Consider the following 26,725-nt stretch of genomic DNA (forward strand, 5'->3'; position numbering starts at 1 on the left):
AAATTCACACGAATTTACTCACAATTGGCTCTTTCGCCATTGTTGCGGAAATCCCCTTCCTCTGGCTTCACAGCTATGCCAGTTTTATCCCACATCTTGTAGATCTCAGACATGCAGAGTTTGGGGTTCTGACGGAAGAATAGACGTCCACTGCTAATAGTCAGGTTGTGCTCAGTCCAGTTCCACAAGTACTTCAGATTCTGATTGTTGATGGCGGAGAATGAATACATGCTGGGAGAAAAAGATCAAAAGACTGTAAGAAGCACCTCGTATAGTCTCTATCAAAAAAACCATACATAAAGTGTTTCACAGGATATAACGTTCCCCTAAATGTTGTTCAAGGAGCTTTTTTTGCCACCTGGTGGTCCCACTAAGGACCAGCAGATGTGGATATTACGGCCTCGGCTTTGTGTGTCTCCCTGAAAACAAGCCTCCATTACTACAGACGAGGACATAAAACAGAAACTGTCACGCCAACACTTTTAGCTCTACCAGTCCAAGTACCACAGATGAACACCTCCAGAGGGAAAGGAATTCCTGCCACCCTCAACAGCATTCCTTGGTGAAACTTAACCCTGGAAGAAATGATAACAAGAAGGGCGACAGGCCCCATGACCCCTTTGGCCATCACTAAAAAAAACTTTCACTCGTATCTTGGACTAGTGTTAATATCACAGTGAAGACACTAATGGACTGTACATTTAACTTTGTTTAAATCTTACTGAAAATGTATTATCATCATTATTATCTTCATTAATATTATTATTAATTCATCTCTTCATTGACCTATTGTGCTAAATTACAGTAACGTATTAATTTTCGCACTCTACTGGAACAGATGATAATAATAATAATAATAATAATAATAAACTGAGTCATTTTATCTCGTTTCCCTTTAAGGTCACTTTCCATTTAAGCCAACGTTAGTCTGATTAGCTGCTTCTGGTGGGCGGGGTTTTATTACCATATTAATCACAGCTGTTCCCTCAGGCGTCATACGGAGCCAAGAGTGCAAAAAAAAAACAACCCAAAAACTGAGATTTTGTCTTTCAGGCATATTTGTATGGAAGTCTACCCCATTATTTGAAACTTATCATAGCAGCTCTCTTTAGACCAGCGAAGTCAAACTTATTTTAAAGGCCCGCATACCGCCTGATCCTAAGTGGGCCGGATGAGTGAAACTTGCATTCCTGTCAGTACAAAGAAGTTCATCTACACATCTAATCTCTGAGATATCTTAACGTAAGATATAGAGATGCAATTTCAACAGCACATCTTAGGTTTTATACATGATAAATAACAGATCCCAGAAAACGTTCTACTAGCTTGCTTCCTGTATTTCCTGTAAGCATTGTTTTTCTTGATTGATTAAACATTTCCATTTTTAAAACTGTGATTTCTATAGACAGTGGAAAAAAAGGAACATTTTCTGTCATTTAATTCTTTAACTAACACCTGACTATTCTGATAAGGTATAAATGGCTGTGGGGGAGGTCTTTATCGGCAGAAAAAGCCATAAAACGTATGAAAATCCAATAGTAAGTCAAAAAATTTATACTCTCCTTTGTATCCGGGCTGCTTCTGGTGTTATGTTTAGCGCTCCTGCTTCAGACTGAGTTGTTTTAACTTGATTTGTATTTTTTAACTTCCTTGTCTGTAAAATATGTGTTGCCTTAGTAGCCACAGTCACTTATCTAGCCTTTGTGCATGACATTTTATAAGGATATTGCGATATCTGTGAAAAGTGTTGCAAAAAGCATTCTTATCAACAAGAGGTTAGTTTGACATCTATGGATGTAAAGCAGTATGCTTGCTGCTTGGCTCCGATCCACTCTTGTCCTCTAATTCCCTCTCGCTTCGCACGTGCATGCTACCACAGCCTAAAAGTGCAGACGAGCCTTACTTGTCGATGAGTTCCTGCCCCTTGATGTAACGTAGGCTCTTGAGGAAGGACAGCGAGCCAAGAGCGTCGGAGTGTCGAATCTTAACATAGCCCGTCACTGTCTGGATCAATCCCATGAATCTCTCAAGCTCGGGGGCTATATTATCTGAGGACAAGAGATTTAACAAAGAAAAACAAAACACATTTGGTCACACAAAAATACAAAAAAGCTATAAAGAAAATCTATTGCTACTGTGATAACCAATTTGGTCTTCATCCAAATCTGCCAATGAACACATAACGGATTAATCTTTATCATATACAGGGATTACCTTTGAGCCACTCTATCAACTGAACAAATAAACAGGATTATAACATAATGTGATAACTGGGTTAGAGTGCAAAAAAGCACATGTGATGTTGCTCCACCCGGCCCTTCTGCTTTTACTATACCTCCAAACATAATAAATGTAGGGAAGTCAAGTGCAACAAGCTGTAGTATAGTGAGTGTAGACAGTAAAAGTTTACTATTAAGTACCATGTAGCAGATTCTGGCCAAGTTAAATAATTCACTGGCTCACACTCATCATTTTAAGTGTACAAAGCTATAGTTTGCTTAGCTGCAGCATAGCAGTGTAGTGAAGTCCACACCAAAATGTAAAGTACATGTGCTTCTAAGAGGAATGTTCATTGTACAGAGCTGCACTCACTTCCACGGCGGATATTGATGTCCAGATTGCCATCGATGACGGTGCAGTCCTGCAGGAACTCGGCAGCATTCACAGAATCGATGACAGTGGATCTGCAGACCTTATCACACGGGCCATTACAAGCACTGCATAGCATACTGTATAAAGAAGAAGCAAATATAGGGGTGAATGAGCAAGAAGAGCCATGTGAAAAAACTAAACAAAAAAACAAAGTGTCAGAAATACAGAGAAAAACTTTTTCTACCACGCCCTGAAAAAAATTTGCTCACTCCCCAGCTCCCAAGCATTCCAGAGAATTCATGCAAATAATTTCAGTGCATGATACAAGGTCACCTCTCACACGGAGAGTTTAATCTTTTATGGGCCCTTGACTGAACTCGGTTTCGTGAGAGAGTGACTCATTGTGTTGACCTCAGAGACAGAGCAGCAGTCGTATGGCCAAAAAAATATCCGGCAGCAGAAAGGCTGCATGGAAACTTTACAGACATACAAATCCGAAAGAGACAAAACGGGACAAAAAGGGTGTTTTTATTCCCCTCTCTCTCTTTCGAGATATATATATATATATATATATATATATATATATATATATATATATATATATCCTTGGTTGGGAGATGTTAAGTACAGGAAGTTTTAGGACACTCAAGCCAAGTCTCTTCTTAATACCTTTTTTTTGCTAGCCTGTAAAATCTACCAGTGGCAAGTGTTGAGCACATTTTACACTTTCTAAGTAGTCTGGGAAAAACCTTGAAACATTAATAGCCCGCATACTCTAAAACCTCTAGCACTTCCAGTTTTGCAGAAAGGAAGTTTTTGAAGAGCCGAGGTCAGGTGAAGTTCAGCTGAAGGATACTTCATGCAAATAGATTCATTATGCCTAAGTGCACAGTGCTTTAGTGTATGTGGGCACTGCAGAATAAACATGCATCTACTTCAGAAACAATACCAAGACCTGTGGCTCTCCTTTTGATAGCAGTCAGGTTAATTTGTTAATTTGTTCCCTTACAAATTCAAATACAGAGTATTAAGAATGATGGGCAAGCCTGGAAAACACTTAATATAATGTGAATGTATTTACGTTAACGTATATGTTACCATGGTATTTCCAAATGATCAGGGCCTAAAGTAAGAATAAAGGATTCATCTTTACCGATTAGTCTCGTTACGTGTGAAGCCAGAGGGACAGTCGAGCATACACTCTCCATCGTGGATGACAAAGTGAAAATCGCTGGCCAGATGCACTTGAGCGCACAGTTCCATGGTAATGCAGCGCCAGCCCTCAAACTTGTAGGTGCCCGGGGGACAGTTTGGGACACACCGACCCTCGTGGTAGTAGTGGAGACAGGCGGAGCAGGACATGTCATTGTTGGGTTCGGTGCAGCTACCGAGGCACTGGTTGTGGCAACACTCCCCCTTGTCCGTACAGGCAAGCCTACATTGTTTCGGGCAAACTGACAGAGACAGAGAAAGACACGGTAAGTAAGTGTCAGACATATAGAATGGCTTGAGAACACCCTAAACAAAGAAAGTATGCAAGGATAATGTTCCATATACACAGGTCTGCAGAAAGCATCATTCCATCCATATACATGGAAAGCCGGATGTAGGAAGAGAAATAGCAAGACACCCAATTGAAAAGCAAAAAAAAGTTAGACATCGCATTAAAAGGAGGAGATAAGGAGGAGATATTTGACTTCTTGGGCCTGCTGTGCTTGGTTTTAGGCAAGAACAATGCATTCTTTTACTTTCAAATATTCTGTCATGGTGGAAGAGAATCACACCCTTTCTATTACAGCGTCTAACAAAGAATCACTTCCCACAGAAAATGATTGTGCAGGGTGTTTCGAATTAAGCTCGAGCCCCATGAATAATAGTCACTGTTTTTTGGGCATCACTCAGAAACCAAGCAGCAAACAATATGTTATCAATAAAGCGCGGCATTTTCCCATTGCTTGGAAGGACAGACAGTTAGTCAGATTTATCTGACTGAGCTTGAAACGGGACGGTTAATATACGAGTCGTCATCACTAGAGAATAAGTGTTTCCAAGTCCAAACTTTGATGCAGGAAAGACTACAGTTATGAGAAAGTACTCATTCAGCTAAGAACACACTACAAAACCCCGATCTTTGCTTGTATGTAGTCTTCCTAAGTACTTGTGTTAATCCCATCTGTCTTACTCTAAATGAACAGTGACATATGAAAAACAGCAAAAGCAAAAGGAAACGTCTGTTTTTAATGTTCAAAAGCATTTATTTTTTTTGCTGTAGCCTATTCACAGAAAGTCTCCTCAGGAAAAACAGATGTAAAGAGAAGAAAGCAGACGTTTCCCACCGCTAGCTAATCATGAGACACAGGGGTGCCCTAGTTTTAGATAAGCCTACTTCCATAGACAAAACACCTGGACTGTGTGTGTCTGTGTCTGTGGGAATCTGTGTGGTTGTGAAAGGCCTGGTGACACTGTACTTTATACAAATAGCAGCTGAGGAGTCACTTGGGGGGGGGGAAGCTGCCCTCTGTAACAGATAATAAATCTATTGTTTTTTGTTAATTGTTATTTATCGCCGTTTCTTAAATCTGCCTAATTTACATAGAAACTATTTGGAAAGAGCAATGCTTTTTGCGGCCTCCACAGACGTTTGTTATTTAGATTTTGAGAACGTAAGGGTTTACCATTTATTGTTGTGCTTTTGACTACAAGATAAATTTCTTTGCATAAAATGAAGTGAAAAAATGAGGCAGAGGAACTGTGATTTCTCCATGCAGTCAGAGCTTAAAGAAAACACGAGTACACACACGCCATCAATATGTTTTATGTGTTATTTTTATATTATTATTAAAATTCGCACAGCCATGACAATACACAAATTACTTCATTCATATTGTTTCAGCCTTCCTCGTAACACACGCCATTGTCTGAATGAAGAGTGCACATGTGTGTCCAACGTGTTAGCATGCATGTAGATATGTGAATATTTGTGTACACTGCAGAAAAGGACTCTCTGCTCCGCTTGTTTATTTGATTTTAAATTAAAGGCAGGTTTGGGTGCATTGCGTTTCATTTGTGTTCAATTTGTTAATCAGTAAAGAAAATTAAACCCTTGTGTTGGGCTAATCTCTGGAAGGGTACTTCCCCTTGCTTCACAAAACATCTGTGCAGGTTGAAACGGTTCACGGTACAGATCAGCACTGCTGCGGAATAAATGCATACTCAGTCTGAGACTTTCATTTCTGCAAGGTTTCTCAAATACATCTTTCTTATATTATCAAAACAAAAATTATCAGCAATATTCTTTGAAGGAGGTAATGCACACAGTTGTATGAAATCTCCATCACTAAATTATAGCTTCTTTAATAAACCTTTAGGTCTTTACCTTTGTTAAACTGATTGGAAAGAGGTGTTCTGATCATCATTGCAATGTGCAAGTAAAAGTATGTATGCCTACACAGATATTCCATTTTAAATAAATAAATAAAAATAATCAATTTAGAATTCCCATTTTTTCATTTACAAAATCTCCCTTCACTTTAATATTTTTAAGTTAGTTACAAAAATTTAAGAAATGTGTTTTTTCTTTTTAAAAAAACAAGAACCTATTCTCAATAAGTGTTCTTATTATGGGCCACATATTGGTTGTTTCAGTAGTTAATGACAAAAAAAATTCAAGCATTTGAAGTACTGGAATCACTAAAATTTGAATGAGTTATATGACCAGAAAGCTACTGAACAGCGTATTTAAATCATTAGTTTAATTACATGCCACATTATAATTCGTAATCATAATTATAGTTCTATACTGCACCACCACAACAAGTATTTGCATGATGACATGAGTATAATACTCAGCGTGGGAAAGGCCATAATGCTATGTATATCCTCCTCTACGCACATTTTCTGTGACGACAGGAGTCGAGCGGCTCCTTCACAAACTGTATATTTTCACCAATAGTGTATCTAACTGTTTTGGATTGGGTCCAGTACAAATACCAAAGATCTTTTTTTTAAACTACAGCATCAAATGCCAACACACTCACATACTCGCATGTAGCAGCTATGATTTGATTAGAAACATGATGCTGACTCTAGTATGCCAGAGCAGGCCAACTGGTGCTGCACATTTAGTAAGAAAAAAAACACAGCGTGGCTTCATTTTCTTGGAATCCTACCAAAAGGGGGCAGCCAAAGCAAACTCTAATGAGCCTTATTGGAGCTTCTTTCTGCATCATTTTAAACAACTCCTCAATGAAGAAAAAATCCCAAACATGCATACCTTCCTACAGAGGAAAGCAGACAGAGACGAGGAGGGGGAGTAACTGTCTTAAATCCATATAAGTCGACCCGGTTTCACTGCGTGACCAAACAACCCGTGGTATCAAGGATACAATCCCCTATTTATAGATGGTCGTAATGCAGCCCTATTTCCACGCTGCTGCTCTCTACACATAGCTATGCTGGGTAATGTAGGTTTCCACTACTTCAAAGGAAAGGGACTACCTAACAAGGGTCTCCTCTTAAGATAAGTTGTCATCATCCTTGTAGTCCCCCGGGTAAATGTTTAATATGAACTAAAATGCATCAGGAGCATCAGCAGGTCTGGATTTGACCCTTTTTGAGAACACACTGCATTAAGTAACCTTTTCAAAACTTGCAAATCCCACCCCCACCTCCCTGCAGAAAAGTCAGATTGCTGATTGTTGGGTTAGGGGACCTTATAATGTTGTTCCTCTCTCACAGTACTTACACAACCCTCCTCTCTCCCTCCGCAAACACTGTCTGGTCAAACATCGGAGCCAACCAACAGCCTACCCCCGCTGTTCACCAGACCGCTGCGACACGAGGAGTGGCCAGGTTCGTTTCATTAGTAGTAAATGGCACAACAATCCGCACAGAGGAATCTACTTCTGAGGAGCTGGCGAGGCCCTGGCTATAGTCACCATTAAATACAGCAGCAGGGGGAGGAAGCATTGCTAATAGGGAGACAGGCTGACAAGTTTAGTTTTTGTTCTAAAGGTATTATCCAGCTGCCGGGCTATGAGAAGAATCTGCAGAATGTTCCAGGCTACGGAGAATTCAACAAGGAGAATGTTAATCCCTATTAACAACTTCCACAACTAGGGTGTGTTTGTGTGTCTGTCTGATGGGTGAGAAGGTTCAATGTTATTGGTTCAAACTGGTGCATTACTTGAGAGGAAGAGGATTGCAGTGCAGCAATTCTCCTCATCTGAATGCGAGTCATGTCTTGTTTGCCGGAGAGCACACTGTGCAAGTAGACTACTACACTGTTTACACTGGAAGGCTGGTGACATGTTTACAGCCAGCTGGCCACTGCCACCTCTGAAGATGAAGTACGCGTGAAAATATAAGTAATGCGGTAAAATGTTACACTAACCCTAAACCAACCAGGTGCAGTCATGCCGAAACGTTCAAATTATCCAACAAACAATGTTTCATTCTTTAAGTCATTCTGCACATCAAAGTTCAGTGCGTCTTCCCGGAGTCATTTAGAATAAGTAGGAAGACCGACAGACAGCTAGGAAATCATTCATTATTCACAGTGGGGCTCAGGGGAGAAGGAGGGGGTGCCGAATATAGGTGGGTAGGGTTTACACTGTTAGCTGTCTGCTGGACCAATAGCAGCTGGGAGGGGAGGTTCTTTTCCAGATGACTGACATGTTATTGAGTCTGGAGCAGAGATGGTAAACAAGTCCTCTCTTGAGCAGGCACTGGGAGGGGGAGTCGTAACCATAGTGATTAAGCATGACCTTTCCACAGATTTAGAGAAACCATAAGTTAAGGAAAAACCTGAACAGACCCTTTAGTGGAACATTCGTAAATAACAAACCTGGCTGGGCTACGCGGAAGGTGGGACAACCTTTCAGGATGTAATAGGTAACATTTAAACTGGCAGTGATTTTAAAAACGCGTCAGTTTGAAACAAAACCATACAAATACATTATAATTAACACAAAATGTGCGCTTTGAAAATATTGCACATTCATAAAAAGAACACAACCACCACATACTTTGCTGTGACTGCCTATGAAGGCTGTTAGGATAGAAGCCGTGCACATCAGGCGTCAATCACACCGCCGGTGCTGCTTTACGTTATAAATGGGGTCGTAGCTTCATCAGGACGTAATTAAATGTATCTCTATATCACCTCCATTTATGAAAGCATTCACTCGACTGCACGCTACAGTGATCCACTGCACTGGGGGGATGCACAGCCTGTCTGTGCACAGTCAAGGCATTTGAGCTCAGGTTACCAGCTCTGAAAGCAGACTGCAAGGTAGCTCAACTGTACAGTAGCAAACAGCAGGGCCTATCAGGGCCTGTTTAAGTCCAGATCCCAGGCTGACCCTCCCATCTCCCTGAGCTCAATCAGGCCACATCCTCATCCGGCAACCCGATCCTCCCCGGGAGCCCCCAGTGGATCACTCCAGACACTTGTTTAAAGCACATCAGCCCGAGCGGCTGGAGAGAGGATGCTTCCTCTGCTCACAGCCAAAGGCAAACCGCATCAGAGATTCCAGTGCGGTCTCACTCCTACAGCGATAGAGTCTTAAGTGCTGGGACGATCTAATCTAAAGAGGTTTTGTTTTTTCTTTTTTAAATACTTTTTCAGGCAGATTGTGTCTGGCTGCGCACGTTCGGCAAGATCGACCGTTTCGCTGATCAGAGGGGGTTTTGTTTGGAAGAGGAACGCTGCACGGCATCATGATGCGATTTTCTCGTGCAGACAGCTGGCTCAGATGAGCTTGCCTAAATCTCTGTTCGGGCCTGCGCACAAAGGTGTGTGTGAGCCCATTTCTCCCTGTCCCACTGATTCTGGGTCTTTTCCACTCCCATGCCCTCTAAAGAACAGCAATGTGTTTTTCACACAACTATGTGCTGGTCTGTGTGTTCAGGCATGCGTGGTATTTCCCCTCACTCGAGCTCAGTCACAACAACAACACACAGGCACGCACACATGCGCCCGTACACACACACACACCTTCTTTAGGCCCTCGGGCCTTGGCCCAATCTGCAGCTGTTGTTGTTGTTGTTGTTGTTGCTTTGTTGTTGATTGATTGCACCCACTAAAAAGACACAGGTATGCAGCACCATATGTAAGAACTTTGTTTTTATCACTGTAGAGACAGAGGACGGCCTGAAAGCTATTAAAGTGCTAAAACAATGGAAAAAGTGAGTAAGAATATCCTTCAAAAGTGACATTTTACCACACAGATTAATATATTCTATGCATTCGGATGTTACCAGGCAAAATCCTCATTCTAACTAATCATTGAACAGTAAAAAGCCCAAACATTTAGTTAATCGAGGTCTTTATATTAAAGTTAGAGATGCACCCATGTTAAATAATTCGGTGTTTGAACACCATAACCTTCTTCTATCTTGTAATTCTAGCTTGAAGCAGTTAATGCATGGTTGACAGGACAGGTCAGTTAGAGTGACAGAAAATTAATTGGCAACTGTTTCGATAACAAATAGTAGTTTTAGTAATTTCCCCAGTTTCATTAGAAAAGAATATTAGATGGAAGTCAAATAGTGGGGCCTTTCTCTGTATCAAAGCTGACCTTCTGAATCCCTGTGGGCCTGACTTCTAGTCGACTAATAGCCCCACAGTCCCAGCTCATCACCCCTGGAGTGTTTTTTGTAGCCATGAAGATGAGCCTCTCCAGCAGCTCTCCAAATTATCCTCAAGACTCACATCTAGTGGTTGTCATGACTCAGAGGGGGAGTTCAAATTAAAAGCACATTCAGCTGCACTGACAAATCTAAAGAAGGCATTATTGCAAAAACTGACTGTGTGACTCGTACCTAATGGTTGGCAAGTAAGTGCTTCGCCTGACATGTCTAAAGTTGATCTGGTCATGAAGACTTCACAGAGATTTACAGAAATGTTTCAGCTGCAGGCACTGAACTTAACAAGCTAAATAAGGTCCTTAGATAGACATTAAGGATGGAAAGAGAAACTTTGCAGAGAAGTTGGGCATTTTTTCAGAGGTTCTGAGGTGTTTCCTCTTACTAAAGGTGCCTTCTAAAAATACCTGCCTTCCCAGATCTCTTTCATTAAATACAGTGCGTTTCCTGGCACTCCTCTGTTGACTAACTGTTTTGCAAGCCGAGTGACTGGTCAGGGTTAGTAAGAGCCCGCATTGCACTCTAATCCCTCCTGTTAAGTGATTGTCTTCATAGCTGTTAGTTACATGTATACACTGTAAGATGAATCGTTACAGATTTATTTCGCAACACTGGAAAAAAAAACAACATAGCTGGTCATAAAATGAACAACTTGGTGCTTCCTTTGGCTCAAGCGCTGGATGTTTGCAGGCACAGTTTAAAACCTGGCTATGTACCCACATGCCACCAGACAGAACTTCCAGCCATATGGACCAATCTTGATTCTCAACATATTCCAACCCACTCCAATCTAAACTTTAATAAACACCTTTAAAACACTCCTGAATTTTAGTGCTGCTTGTACAAGTTGCAATCAAGTTGAGCAGAATTCTTGAGTGTTCATGCACAGAAAAACAAAGGACAAGCACCAGAGTTAGGATGAATCACTCTCTTTATCTAGAGAGCCTGCACTGAGACTTAAGGCTAGGTCTTTCAAGTGTAATGGCCTGATAAGATACCACAGTCCCAGATGATGTCACAGTAAAACAGTATTGTACTGATCCAGTAGAATACACACAAACCTCGTGCTTGTTTTGAACATTTCCTTTTGGCACAAGGAGTTAAAGGTTTGCAGTTTTCCTCATAAACAGTTGAACAACACAGAAGAATAGAGGCACTTACTACTGACATGCACGCTGATAAGGCCAAACAGGACCGGTGACGGGAAATGTTTGGCAGCATTCAGCAATTAGCTCATTCTCACTCGATCCTTTCACATCAAAAGGGTGTGACTGGATATCATAAATAAGGGCTACTTTACCTTAAACATCCCATTAAATCCATGTGTCTTAAAATGACAATAAGCCCAAAAGGGTGGCTTACCATGTCAACGTAAAGCCACGAACGACACTAAAGGACCACTACAGTGTCGTCAACAATGGACTTGTTAAGGTTTATCCTTATTAGTAATTGAGTAACAGCAACACCCAACATCATGCCAGTTGCACAAAGCCTTGCAGCGGGAATGAACTACTATTTACAAGTCTCTGAACAAACTGTGGGTTACGTCACTTTCAGCAAGTTTCTCTCACAGGCTCAACGCAGACGTAGCTCCTCATTTGTAACCTAAGTTTCGGTGTTAATCGGATTTTACCATGACGCAAGTCCCCCATTCACTTCTGGCCTCGAACACAAACAGTAGTCATGATAAAGAGCGTGTGGAAACAATACAAAATGACAAACTGCAGCTCTCCACCTAATCTGTACCATATTTGGTTTTGGGGCAGTGTTTCAATGGCAGTTCAGCTAGAGCATTAAGTGAGACCTCGCTTCAGGACCTTCATATGCCATACATAGAGCGTGGACTCAAAGGTCAGAAGCTAGAGACCGGTGACCAGACATGGGGCAGAGGATGGATAAAGCTGTGCCTGACCTCACACTGCCTATGTGGATGGAGCAGGACAGCTGACAGGCCTTAAACAGTCCCCAGCCCACACTTCCTATTGGCTGCCTGTGACATCATGCTTCTATCCCCATTTTTTCACCTCCTCTTTTCAGGGTGGGTGGAGAGTTCAGTTCTTCCTCCTCCTCCTTCTCCCCGTCTCTCCTTCTCTTCCCCCCCATCCCACACACACAAATACACTCAACTTTCTTTGCCCCTTTTAGGGACCTCAGCAGCTTCAGGAGGGAAGAGAGAAGAGGAAGGAGGGAGCAAGAAAACGAAAGAAAGATGAAAGAACGATTAAAGCATGTAGTGTGGAAGCTTTGCTAATTTTATCTACATTTCTAGACAGAGGTGTGTGTGTGTGAGAGAGAGAGTTTCCTCCAACTTGTGTGGCAGGTACATGGCTTGTATGACTCTCAAACGAAGCACCACTGCCACATCACACTTGTTTATCGTTAAAGTGCTCCCCGATGGGTCAGCGTGTGGTCTGTAAGCATGAAGCAGAATCTGCATATAAGCCATAAAGTTTTCTTTTTCCTCTCTTTCCTAGGCTCTCGGACTTGAGCAAGTCCTTCCTAATTAACACATGCCAAATGAGGAGTTTTGTCTGGCGTATCGTGCTTCATCGTGTTATTGTAAAACTCTGGGTTTGACATTTTCACTAGAGGACAGCTACAGCTGGGCTTTTTCTTTTTCCAGTAATGAAACCAAAAGATTATTAAAGCAAAAGAAAACTAAAAAAAGAGAGAGAGCCACAAAGGGAGACAATAAGAGGAGGCATATTGGGAAATAATTGCTTAATATAAAAATATGCGCTGTAAAAAGAAGAAGAATCAGACTGTTTTTTTAGTGTTTTAAACTAGACATGCAGCAGAGGGATGCGGCTTTTTAGGGAGATTTAAAACACAAAAATGATCAAGACATGCATTCTATGCGTGATGAGGGACAGTGACTAAGGGCTGAGATTCCCCTGCTCTGCGACAATCAAACCTAGTGTTTAGTGCCGGATCACATCCCTCGGCGATAGATTAGCTCTAAGTCGGATTAAGGAGGAGTCAGTGCATATAGGAGAGGTGAAGTGTCATCAAAGCGCTGCAAGAGGACTCAAAGACGCTGCAGTGGTTAGCAAGCATGAGGCAGGAGGGTTTATTTGGGACTTACGGGAAGATGGAGAAAGATCTGGGGGCGGGTTTTTTATGTTGGGCACAAAGCACAAAAACTACATTTGAACACACTTTCAGCTCGTATAGCTTGTCCTGCTATGACACCAAAAGCTGCAGCTTAATCAAAAAGAAAACCTCCACAGGTGTGAACACACTATAAACCCGGAGCATTCAGAAGTCGACACAGAGGGCAGAGAGAACAGATGCCAGTGCAGAGGCTGGGAAATGGACACAGGGAACAAGACTGCTTCCAGCTACAGGAAGCGTGCTAAGCCCCCACCATGTTAAACATAAGACTTCCAGAATTGATTGAAACAAAATGCCCATGCTTTCTCCCCACCAAACAAACAATAGTCTCCTTTGTGAAAGCCCGTGGCTACCAACAGTCAGGGGAGATATAAAGACACAGTTTAGAAAGAGCGGGCATGTTTCCCCCCTTCTTTTTTGAGGCTGCAGACAACTCTCTCCTTCAGTTTGGACAGACGGGGACATAAATGTGGGGCGCACTAGTGTGGCCCACTTAGGTGCCCCCTGCTTAGAAAAAAATGCTTTTGTTTTCCTGTTGTTACAGGCCTCAAACAACTCAAGGAACAAGGCTGCAACAGTAGCGGAGCACCAGCAGGGGGTCAACGCCATGGTAGAGAGGCACGCTAACACAGCAGACATGTTACACACATTCATTGAGATTGTAAACACAGGGCTGAGGAACCAGTTTTTTCCCCCCTTGTTGTGACCTAAAAATCTGTTGTATTCCATTAATGGTTCAGTGAGCGTCTTCTAAAGCAACACAGCATATCTACCACAATCTCTCACACCATCTGAACTCTGATATTTCAGACTTATTATCATTCCTTCAGCTCCATTTTAATCAGCCCCAGGGTTTCCCCGAGCAGATCACTTTACACAAGTTTTCTGTCATCCTTAAAAGATCCCTCTGCTCCTCTGACACACATGTGGTAACCTGCGTAAAGAGGACACTGCACCAACTGCAAGCACAGGATGAGCCGATTCTATATTTACCCGAGAACTGCTGTATCTCTGCTGTCCCCAGATGCAGTAATTCATTAGTTATTTCATAAATGTCTTGTTAACTCTTATTGGTCTGAATGCTGCTAAACTGAACATCATAAACTGTAATAAATGGTGGTCCCGAGGCTATATTTTTTCTCTTCAACAGAAGCACTGGATCAGCTCTGGAATTACTTGAGAGAGAAAAAAATCATATGCCTCATAACACATGACTGTAGTATTTAACTCCACCGAGGAACATGCAGATGATAACACAACGAGCCCTTTATCCTACTTGAATTGTGTGTTAAATATTAATCATCAATAATGCAACATATTCTTATTCTACGTAACATCAACTGGTGTTAAAATGCTGCCCACGCCCCGATTAAGACCATAACAAGACACCATGGGAGAGTAGAAATCGCACCTGCTAGATCAGTGATTTCCGCCGGAATGCACTTATTCAAACATGAATGTGCGCACACACACACACACACACACACACACACACACACACACACACACACACACACACACACACACACACACACACACACGCATACTTTTGAACAGCTGGTGCTGGGCTGGCTGGCTACATACAGCCAGGGGACAGATAGCTGGCTGAGAGAGGGAATGGGAGCACGTTGCTCAATCAATGAGCCATCAATCACACACTTACACACACACACGAACACAAATGCATACACACAGCAAGAAGGAGCAAAGACATGAAACAGGAGACCATATCCTTTAACTACCACTCAAAAGAAAGCCATCAAAGCGCTGGCTCTGGCTCCAGGCCTTTTTCCATGGCCAAATTTCCAGTCACTGCTTTGTCTTGTGGTGGTTTCATTAGAGCTACTACTAGACTCCTCTGTGTGTGTGTGTGTGTGTGTGTGTGTGTGTGTGTGTGTGTGTGTGTGTGTGTTGCACCACAGCAGTTATCTGCTATCTAACTAGCTCACTGCTGCGGGGTTTCTTTTCTGCACTCTGCTGAGCTCCCAGACAGCAAGAGGTTGTGAAAAGGCTGGCAAGGAGGCGGCAGCACTCATATAGTAAGTAGCACCTTTCTGTTGTCTGTTTGGTTCCTGTAAGGAAAAAAGGCGAGTGAGGAAGTAAACAAAGCACGTCAGAGAAGGGACTCAGCAAGTGATTACTGTTATTTATAGCTACTCTTTTCCTGCTTTGGCAACACCTGTACAAGCGGTACGTGATAACTTATACCACTTAAAGGGGGGAAAAGAATACATGGCACAAATTGCAGTTAGTTACTCTGAATAGTTGGATTATTTTAGTCGAAACATTGATTTTTATTTGAAAATGAACAACCTAAACACACCAACACACACACATTCTCGTTTTGATATCTTAGTGAGGACATCTAATTGACATAATGCTTTCCCTAGCTGCTTACCCTAACCCTAACCATCAAAAACGAATGCCTAACCCTAACCCTCAGCCTAACATAATTGCAACCCTGACACTAAAACCAAGCTTTGAATCTCAAAAATGCCTTCAAACTTGTGAGGACAGGCACTTTTGTCCTCACAAGTGACTGTTGGTCCTGACAAGTATAGTAATTTTTGATTTTTGGTCCCCACACAGATGTCTAAACAGGTACACACACACACGCTTATAATTTTACCAACAGGAATAATAATAAAGTTTTCAATGATAAATGCGGATATCCATCCCTGTTCTTAAATCAATACTTACATCAATTCCTGAACACCCATGAAATCAGGTGGGCCTGTGTCCATTAATTGTTAATTGTTTATGTAAATGTACACAGCGGGAATACATCCACAAACAAAAAAGTAATGCGCTTGTAAATCAGAGTCTTCAAATGATTTTAATAACAGTCCAAACATGACTCATTTGGGATAATTCCAAAATATTAGTTCTTATATTTGAAAAGCTAGAACGGGTTAGCGGTGTTATTTTATCGGTGACTCAAATGGTTAACGGATTATCTCAGTTAAAGAGAAGCAGGAAAAGGCGAGCGGCATCGCCATCAGCAGCAGGATCAGCAGCGTTAATGTACACAGGGAGGAGTAAACAACACCGGAGGACGTCCTCGTGTCCCTGAGCCGCAGTGACAGCATGTCCTCCTGTCTGCACTGTCATTCTGTGTCAGCTCTCATTACCTACAGCACTGCACGAGCAGCATTGAGTGACTGACTGGCTAATGGCACCTGCTACCTACTGCTTTATGGATGACAGCAAGGGGCTGGGAATCGCCATGACAACGCAGAGATTGCACTATGCCTGACCTCGATCACGTGGAATAATCTGTTCGTTTAAACATTATTACTCATTTATGCAACACAAGAAACCGATTTCAGTTGATTTCTTATGTGTTAAATATCTATAATTTACACAGAAGACACAGCAACCACTCAACTGCTGCCTACATCGGACTAAGTTAGGTCCAGTTCACATAGTGGAGGTTCGGCTTCGCCTTGCCATCTAAACCTAAGTTGTGTTTATTCGCCTGCAGCCATATTTCTGTGACAGCAGATATAGGGGAATCACAAACGAGAGAATAAGCTCCGTCACTTGAAACAAGACTCCCCTTGGATCGTCATTTTTCCTCTAATGGATAACAGAACAATAGATGCCTCTAACTCACCACTAAAGGATCACTGTGCCGTCATTGTACAAGGGGTACAAGGGTCAATTTCCACAGCAAAGAAAAAGAGAAGATGCACTCTCTGTGATCCCCAAACTCTGCTTTGTTTTCTTGGGTAACATTTTTTTTGTTGAAGATTTTAAAGACTTTCTGCAAATGATATCTTGAAGACAGTAAAATGAATTAACTAAAGAAAAGAGATTTACTAAAAAATGATTCAGTATGCTTGTATACCGTCTCTTCCACCTGTCTAAAACTATTTCAGCTGGAAAAAGGGGAAAAAAGGTGCTTATATCTACTGGAAGATTTTAATTAAATAACAATGCAAATAGTAAAGTTGTGTGGTGAGCCCCTGGGAATCCACTTAAAAACAAAACCCAACAAGAAAAAAAAACACTGGGGCAGTTTCACTGTGAGACAACAGGAGAGCACAGAAATGATGTTTACATGCTTCCACAGCACATGGTTAAACAAGTGCAAAATCAAGATGTCTCTCCTAACTGTAACTGGCGAAGTTTACAAAATGTTGAGGTGTGCCTGTTACTCCTCGATCTGATAACTGATCTGCAGTGGCTGCTAAGCGAGCAGCTTCAGACGGAAGCACAACCCAAATTGGGCCTTTGTTCCAGACTGCACAGTGTCTCAGCAGAGGCATGAACAAAACACAACACAGACGCACACGAAGCCTGAACAGTCACTAACGCGCACACACACAAACACACATAACTAACTCTACCACAAGCGCCTCTGAGCCGCGTCTCACCCACCCACACACATATACTAAACACAACCTAACCCGCCTCCCCTCTCACTCTCTCTTGCTCCTTTTATTCCTCTCGGTCTCCCGCTCCCTCCCCCCTAACCCTCATTCATAAAATGGCTGCTTCACAACTCCAATTCCTGGCATGGAATTTATGGATAAGGGGTCAGGAGCAGCAACAGGCCAGGGGGGACTTGTTAGTTCTATTTTTCCCCTCCCATCTTTTTCTCCTCCTCCTTTTTTGGATAAAAAAAACCAACCTACACCAATGTGATTTGTCCACCTAATTCTCCTCCACACATATGCCAGCCTTCCTCATCTCTACCCCAACCCTCCCCTTTCCTCTTACCCACTCCCCTCCAAAACAAACCTGATACCCTTGTAGCCTAGCAGGGAAACTAAAGCTATGCGTCTGGCAGAGGAAGGCAGGCACGAAGTGGAGAAGGGGCAGGAGCAAGTGCTGGTGGCTTCTCCTAAGAGGCCAGCAAGAGGGGAACGGGGACAATCTCAGGTTCCATCCCTGGAACACAACCTCCATGTTTTTGCAGTTTTACTACATCACACGGACACACATGCAAACTCCCAGGGCATGGGTTAAAAACAACAGGACATTGATTGCTATAGCATTTGCTCCGAAAACACCAATCTATGTTAAAGGAGCAACAAAATGGGGCAGCTTGAATGGCCGAGAAACTCATCCCAACCTGCCAACACATACCTGTGTTGGTATGAGACAAAAGTGTGTGTGTCAAGGTAAATTTGGGCCTATTGCATCAGTTTTCCTCACGACACCACTCTGCGATATCTGCTTCTGAAATCACACAAATTAAAACTCACTCAATAACAGCACACAAACCCTGAGGTGCATGTCAGGTTACACCGTAGGTAACAGCATAAAGTTTCAGATGGGGTTGCGGTTACAACGTAGCTACGGCGTAGATTTCCCGCTGAAGCATTAAACCCCAATAACAATCCCTCTCCTCCTCCCAGCGTCTCCCCTGTGCTGCCCCTGGAGCCCCCAGCAGAAGACGGTACGAGCAAGGAAAGGTCGAGGCCACGAGATGAACGGTCCCACCTCTTGCTGGAATGAGCCTTAATTTGTATCGGAGACACAATGAGGAAGGTCATTCTTAGGATGCAATTTGAAAAAAACAAAAAACAAAACAAAGAATCAGCCATATGCTTAAGTCGTTGCTGCACGTCTGCCGTTTCTGCATCTCACATCAAAATGAGGACACCGGACGTAAGACCTGCTGCAAAATGACACTGTGCCGTGGTTACATAATCTTTGCACTAGTAATGTAGCTGTTACTGTGCCCTGTATCTCATAAAAGCAGCAAATTTAGTTGTTCTGCTTTAACCAGAATACAGTGTTCCCCCTCCTAAGCCCACACGTTTCAGCCCACCCATCCTCTTCTTGCCTATCAGTCCTGGCCTTATTCCATTCAAACTTTTCACAGATGGGAACAGAATTGTGTTGATGTGCATTCCATATTCAGTGTAAATGCATCAGTCACACCACAGACCAGGGCGTCAGAGGGTCAGAGGTGGAAATGACAGACCTGGGCTCTTTATACATGCAAGGATACGTGAATATAAGATCCCATATCTGAGCTGGCAGTGCAAAACAGGGCAGCAGTAATCAAATGAACTAACATCCAGGCTGTGTTGCATGGTGTGGTTACGGTTGCCTGGCTATTTATATGTGTCCCTCCTTCAGAGAAGGAAGTCGCTCCTATTGGATCCAGATGTGAGCGGAAGGACAGACAACAGCTCGACTGAAAGGTAACAGCCTGGATCCAGTTGCTTAAACTACTGTGCTATCATTTAGGACACAGCAGCATTACTCCTAATGGCAAGGACAAAAACATTACTACACATGTACTACCACATAGACTACATTTGTCTTTGAAGTGTATCATAAATGAGAAGGTGGACGGATGTGAATTTTAAAAATGTGTCTAAATAAGTCAACATTCACACATTTAAGCGTTTCTGAGAGGTGAACGTCACCGCTCACCTGAGGCTTCAAGGGTTCAATTACGCTCTCGGCCAGCCAACTACCATAACTTAACACTGCTCTCCTCCTCCCTCTGTTTAGCCACAGTACTTGAATGTCAGCAAGTGCCTGTGAAGCAGGACTAAATGTGTTGTGACCGCTGGTGGTGATTTGCTGGTAGGCAGCACCCCAGTGGGCCATGAGCCAATTGATCTACTAGTAGATCCCATGACACATGATCAATTCTTAGGCCGGTCTCCTAAGAGCTAGGGTCTACAGGCATTTTCACATGCCCTCTGGACTGGGTCAGGAGAATCAGGACAATACTTGTACATGTAGGAGGCAATCTGCTGCACATGCATTCTCACTATTACACAGAACATCTATAGAGTACAAATACTATGCTTGGTTTGGGTGAAGGTGCTGCCCGGGTTCAGGGTGCACACATAATGCCCACTGAACAAGTTCTCTATTCTCCAGACAGTTACTTTCGCTATTCTACATGGGTCCACACAGACTCTGTAGTAGGATGCTGTCAGTTTAGAGACTCTTTAATTGTATTCTTAGAACATCTCCACCAGAGATTTTAAAACACAGGTGTCGAACTCCAGGCCTCGAGGGCCGTTGTCCTGCAGGTTTTAGATGTGTCCTTGATCCAACACAGCTGATTCAAATGGCTAAATGACCTCCTCAACATGTCTTGAAGTTCTCCAGATGCCTGCTAATGAACAAATCATTTGACTCAGGTGTGTTGACCCAGGGTGAGATCTAAAACCTGCAGGACACCGGCCCTCGAGTTCGACACCCCTGGTTTAAAGGAAAGTTGAGCTGAGAGAAGAGAGGATATGATGTCCTGGATATGTTTTGTACAGAATGAGCTGAAATGATAGAATAACTTGTCCATCTGTTCAGTGTACAGTTTCATTCTTTTCTTGTTCTTCTGTCTTCTTACAGCCACCGGACATGATGTGGCAGACAATAGAGGCCGTGGACAGCTGTTAATCTAGTAACATCTGGCTCCGTCAACCCACATTTTTCTCTCCCATAGTGAATGGATACGGACTATTCTCAGAAATGACATGGTGATCCCTTGATCCGCTCTTGCATCAGATATGTCTGGCATGAGATAGCTGAAGCTAGCACAGACGTGTGCACACACACACACACACACACACACACATACAAGCATCATTTGCGGTTATGGGGCATGAGACATGAGGTCTCAACAGGAGCCATTGTAGACTGCACTACCAGGCAGCCACACTGGGGCCCAATCACCCCTCTGATATGGCTCGAGTCTGAACACCTACGTCAGCCCACAAGCAGCCCGCGTGACGTCAAGCACATGTGTGCTTTGACCAGAAGCCTGCACGAGTTGGTTTCACACAGAGAACGAAAAGGAGGACGGAAAGGGAAGAGAGCACAATCTTGATGTCTCAACTATTTGTAGCCCCTAAAACAGAAAGTGAGATCAGCTTTGATTAGAACACGCAAAATAAAACAGCAGTATTAGTATTTCGCAGCAAGCATCACTGTCAGTCTAATGGTATAATTATACGTCTGCTCTCATATAACTCTGAGGCATTCTTGGTGCCCACAGTAGGCCAATGTTCAAATAAAATAGCACTCTCTGGTTGACCAGCAGCTGCTGGCTTATATATAAAGAGAAGTGATACAGATGCCAAAGGAGACAGCAATAAAAGTAAATCATTTCACCAGTCAAGGGTACATCATGTCAGATCGAATGGGCGGGTTTCTTGGAATAAAAAAAAAAAAATCAGACCTTTGTAAGTCAATATTGCCCTTTGTTCTTTGTGCTTCTTGTGTAATACAATGTTGTATTCTGTTTTCTGCGTCAGCGCAGGGTAACGGAATACAACAGTCGTGTTTGGTGTTGTATTACATTAGCTAATAAATGACATCCTGATGCTGAGTTAACTTTGTTGTCTGTTTGGCTGGATAAAATGTGCCAGAAGGAATGTCTCAAAGGCAAGAAAACACACAGAAAAAAAAGTAGGTTTGGCCATGAAATTAAATCTTGATCTTTCTCTATCACTGACACAGCCACAAAAACACCCCTGCACCCTCCTGGTACCCATTCTGCTGGCTTCAACCGCCAAGGCCACCCGCCACGAGGGAAGCAGCAGAACGGTCCGGTTTCCACAAGCCTACGTGCTGCACAACACAACCACATAACTGCGTACATTGGGGTGGGGGGGTTGGGGGTGGGTGGAGGGGGGTGTCTACCCTCACAGTGCACCCCATCACCCTCAATCACGACACAAAGACGTAAAAACACTTTGGCACGGGGTACAGCATGCACGCATGCGTCGATAATGCTTTCTTAATGATTTTTGCCACTGTCTAGTCAAAAGAGGACATATCGTCACTGGTCCACAATATTCACCCATCAATACATTACAAAACAGTTTTGAACTTGAAGCCGTTGACCAATGAGGAGTAAAGACTAATGTGCTTAAGTCAGAGACCAGACTGCCCACTGCTCTCGTAAGCCTGTTTGACCAGCTGTCTATCTTCCTAAAGACAGACTGGAGAGCACTTTGCGTACACACACCCACCCACTTGAGGGAGGGAGCACCAAAGGCACTCCAACTTCCAGACATCCGTCCCATCTGCTCGACCAACCGCCAAAATCAAATCACAACAACAGGAGAGGACCTGCGCTTGGCTTCCCTCTTTTAACCTCAAGGAATTAACCCTTTGAGGTTATGCGTGACAACCTTGAGCATAGCCCTAATTCTAACTGTGGGCATTCGAAATATCCTATTTCTCTTTTTATTAAGTAGTTCTTCAAATTAGTGGCAATCAGGGAACAAAGGAAATAACCTTTCTAACTGAGAGAAAGGTCAGGAGTTAGGATTACCATCTAAGACGTCTTAGAACTCAGAAGGTTAAAACATGCACATTTCTCTTCATAACACATCTAATGTACAAGTTTCCAAGTGCTAAAAAGGCTCTGAGTCAACTATTAAATCTAATGTGTATGCTCACTCAGTGGTCACTTCATTAGATGCACCTGCTCAAGTGTTCAGTAACGTAAACTTCTAATCAGCCAGTCACGTAGCAGCAAACAACTGGATTTGGGCATGTAAATATGATCAAGTTCAAACCAAGCATCAGAATGGAATAGAAAGGTGATTTAAGTGACTTTGAGCATGGCATGGTTTTAATGGCATGAGTATTGCAGAATCTGCTGATGTGCTGAACTATTCTCACACAACAGTCTCTAAGGTTTACAGAGAATGGTCCAAGAAAGAGAAAATATCCAGCGAAAAAGGCAACGTTGATATCAGAGATCAGAAAGAAAGGCCAAACCCCTTCAGGTGGTGGGCAACAGTAACTACTAATCATTTTTTACAAGCATGGTGCAGAAGAGCACCTTGAAGCAGATGGGCTACAGCAGCAGAAGTGCACAATGGGTGCCACTCCTGTCAGCTAAGTCAGGCTCACAAAAATTAGACAACCTAAGACTGAAAAAAAAACTTTGCCGGGTCTCATGAGGCTCAGTTTTTGTCAATATTAACCAAAATCTCAGAGGACATTTAGAGCACCTTGATTAGTCTATACCCTGGAGGCGAAAGGGGATCCAACCTGGCAACAGCAAAGTGTAACTAGTGAAGTGGCCAGTGAACATATAGTTCAACTTTAATAGAGAATTTGCAATATTAATCTTTATTATTTATATACACTTTTGTCTATCTCGATTGTAAAACATTGTGTTATCCCTGGTATTCAGCCCACACATACTCTCAACACTGTACATGCCTTCTCTAAATCTGAAGCCGTGATTCCATTTCATTGAACTTGCAGTGTACATTACTACTCGAGCGCACGTTAGGTGTGAAGGCAGGAGCTATAAGTGAAGAGAGGTTGTGAGTGCACCTTGCAAAGAGTGTGTTTCAGCCTCAGGACTGCATTTTCCACAACACTCCTGCAATTCAGAGCTGCCGAAGAACATGCTCAACTCATTAGAGCAGAGTTCGTTAAACCTTTCTCATCAATGTACCTGCACTCTGCTCTCCATCCTCCCATGTTTACTCTGTTATTAACCAGACAGCGCTGTGAGATAAATGACTACATTAATCGTCTTTGATAGCTCAGGGATTTTCCTTGTTCGCGGGCGGGAACAGTATACGGTACACGGTGATGGTCAGGGCCATTTTGTAAAACTGCGTACGTGTCTCTCCCTGTGTGCAAATGTGTGCAGGGACTGAAAGCAGCGGAGTTTGGATCACTGCTTGATGGATAATTTGTCCCTGCGTGTTCAGTGTCTCTGCTGTAAATGAAACACATGGGACATGGCAGCAGGCTCTTAACCCCACTTTGTCCGATGGCTGTGTTTGCTCTTTGCGCTCTCCCTCTCTCGTCAGAGGTGAGCCTCTAGTTCTCAGATTGCCGCAGCTGTCAGGGAAGACCCGAAGGACTCTGGCTGTTTCCTCAGTTCACAGAGGAGTTAATGCTCTCTGGCTTTTTCACTTGCAGAACCATATTTTTCCTTTCCTCTGTATCCTCTTCCTTCCTTGGGGGTATGCTGTGAAGTTGTAAACCTGAGCCACAGGTGTCCAGCAGTGATACGCGTTTTGCCCCCACCCCAAACGCATCTGGGAGATCTTATAGTTCTTTCACCCAAAGCATCAGTTTAGCATACAGTTTATGAGAGCAATGCAGGCAGGGCTTGTTGTGCAGTAATGTTGTATTATTATGGCACCTTTCTCCTGAGGGTACCTCTAATCCAGTTACAGATTTAAACAAGGGAAATGGTTCCAAGGCATCCATCCCACTTATCCTTGGATCACAGGGAGAACAGAAAAGCTTGTTGCCAATCCTGCAGGGACTTCAAAGGGTTCAACCGTCCAAACATTTGTAGAAATTTGTGGAATTCAGCATACTTGATTGCACCTGAACTACAATAATACCTAAATTCCAGCTCGTTAATTAAATCCTGTGATGAAACCAACAAAACACTGAAACCTGGTTTGTGGGAGGCATGTGGAGGCAGAGGACCACCTCTGTTAATTCTTATGTTTTTAACAAAACAGCAGGAAAAGTGCAAAACACAGATTTTTACTGTAATCAATTATTAACAATAGCATTAACAGTTATTAACAGTTGTAACAAGAACACTGACAACTGTTTTAAATACATTCCACATCATGCATGAATCCGTTTCCTAGATCTAAAAGGATAGCTGGCTGCAGATTAGCTTCTGATATTTTTTAATAACATTAAGGCAACAGCTTTTAAATTTAATACTTTCAGTTCATATTCTGTAGTGAAAATATGATGCAAAATGTCCAATTTTGCCCTATGTCTTAATAGAAAATGGCAAAAGTAACAATGTTAATCATTTGAAGTTGGGTTAAATTCTGTCTATATTAACAGGCAAAAATCAAATATATAAAAAAAACACAAAGAAAATCCCATAAACTCCTTGGCGGAGGTATGAGAAGAACAACATGATCTTCTTCCTGATTTTCAGGAAGAACACAATCCATTATTGCCGGATAATTGCCACACATAGAAACCATCAATAGTTCATACAGCTCTAAGCCGAGCCAACACACATACAGTGGGGCAAAAAAGTATTTAGTCAGCCACCGATTGTGCAAGTTCCCCCACCTAAAATGATGACAGAGGTCAGTAATTTGCACCAGAGGTACACTTCAACTGTGAGAGACAGAATGTGAAAAAAAAATCCATGAATCCACATGGTAGGATTTGTAAAGAATTTATTCGTAAATCAGGGTGGAAAATAAGTATTTGGTCAATAACAAAAATACAACTCAATACTTTGTAACATAACCTTTGTTGGCAATAACAGAGGTCAAACGTTTACTATAGGTCTTTACCAGGTTTGCACACACAGTAGCTGGTATTTTGGCCCATTCCTCCATGCAGATCTTCTCGAGAGCAGTGATGTTTTGGGGCTGTCGCCGAGCAACACGGACTTTCAACTCCCGCCACAGATTTTCTATGGGGTTGAGGTCTGGAGATTGGCTAGGCCACTCCAGGACTTTCAAATGCTTCTTACGGAGCCACTCCTTTGTTGCCCGGGCGGTGTGTTTTGGATCATTGTCATGTTGGAAGACCCAGCCTCGTTTCATCTTCAAAGTTCTCACTGATGGAAGGAGGTTTTGGCTCAAAATCTCACGATACATGACCCCATTCATTCTGTCCTTAACACGGATCAGTCGTCCTGTCCCCTTGGCAGAAAAACAGCCCCATAGCATGATGTTTCCACCCCCATGCTTCACAGTAGGTATGGTGTTCTTGGGATGCAACTCAGTATTCTTCATCCTCCAAACACGACGAGTTGAGTTTATACCAAAAAGTTCTACTTTGGTTTCATCTGACCACATGACATTCTCCCAATCCTCTGCTGTATCATCCATGTGCTCTCTGGCAAACTTCAGACGGGCCTGGACATGCACTGGCTTCAGCAGCGGAACACGTCTGGCACTGCGGGATTTGATTCCCTGCCGTTGTAGTGTGTTACTGATGGTGACCTTTGTTACTTTGGTCCCAGCTCTCTGCAGGTCATTCACCAGGCCCCCCCATGTGGTTCTGGGATCTTTGCTCACCGTTCTCATGATCATTTTGACCCCACGGGATGTGATCTTGCGTGGAGCCCCAGATCGAGGGAGATTATCAGTGGTCTTGTATGTCTTCCATTTTCTGATGATTGCTCCCACAGTTGATTTTTTTCACACCAAGCTGCTTGCCTATTGTAGATTCACTCTTCCCAGTCTGGTGCAGGTCTACAATACTTTTCCTGGTGTCCTTCGAAAGCTCTTTGGTCTTGGCCATGGCGGAGTTTGGAGTCTGACTGTTTGAGGCTGTGGACAGGTGTCTTTTATACAGATGATGAGTTCAAACAGGTGCCATTCATACAGGTAACGAGTGGGGGACAGAAAAGCGTCTTACAGAAGACGTTACAGGTCTGTGAGAGCCAGAGATTTTCCATGTTTGAGGTGAC

General features: G+C 42.9%; 1 protein-coding gene and 1 long non-coding RNA gene across 2 annotated transcripts in view; one reads left to right on the top strand and one right to left on the bottom strand.

Annotated features, from left to right (window-relative positions):
* Window positions 1–26,725, bottom strand: part of igf1ra (insulin-like growth factor 1a receptor) — a 75,934-nt gene that overhangs the window by 17,899 nt on the left and 31,310 nt on the right. The window contains exons 3-6 of the mRNA XM_080865537.1: window positions 3,746–4,046; window positions 2,593–2,729; window positions 1,904–2,048; window positions 23–231 (exon numbers count right to left, since the gene is read on the bottom strand). Of these exons, the coding sequence (XP_080721663.1) occupies window positions 23–231; window positions 1,904–2,048; window positions 2,593–2,729; window positions 3,746–4,046 (792 nt within the window). The remainder of the gene's footprint in view (window positions 1–22; window positions 232–1,903; window positions 2,049–2,592; window positions 2,730–3,745; window positions 4,047–26,725) is intronic.
* On the top strand, window positions 15,331–21,637 carry LOC308386211. The gene is made up of 3 exons (XR_013969748.1): window positions 15,331–15,392; window positions 19,450–19,514; window positions 20,683–21,637. It is a non-coding gene; the product is annotated as an uncharacterized lncRNA (long non-coding RNA).

Source organism: Rhamphochromis sp. 'chilingali' (genome assembly GCF_963969265.1).
Source record: "Rhamphochromis sp. 'chilingali' genome assembly, chromosome: 2".
Taxonomy (NCBI): domain Eukaryota; kingdom Metazoa; phylum Chordata; class Actinopteri; order Cichliformes; family Cichlidae; genus Rhamphochromis; species Rhamphochromis sp. 'chilingali'.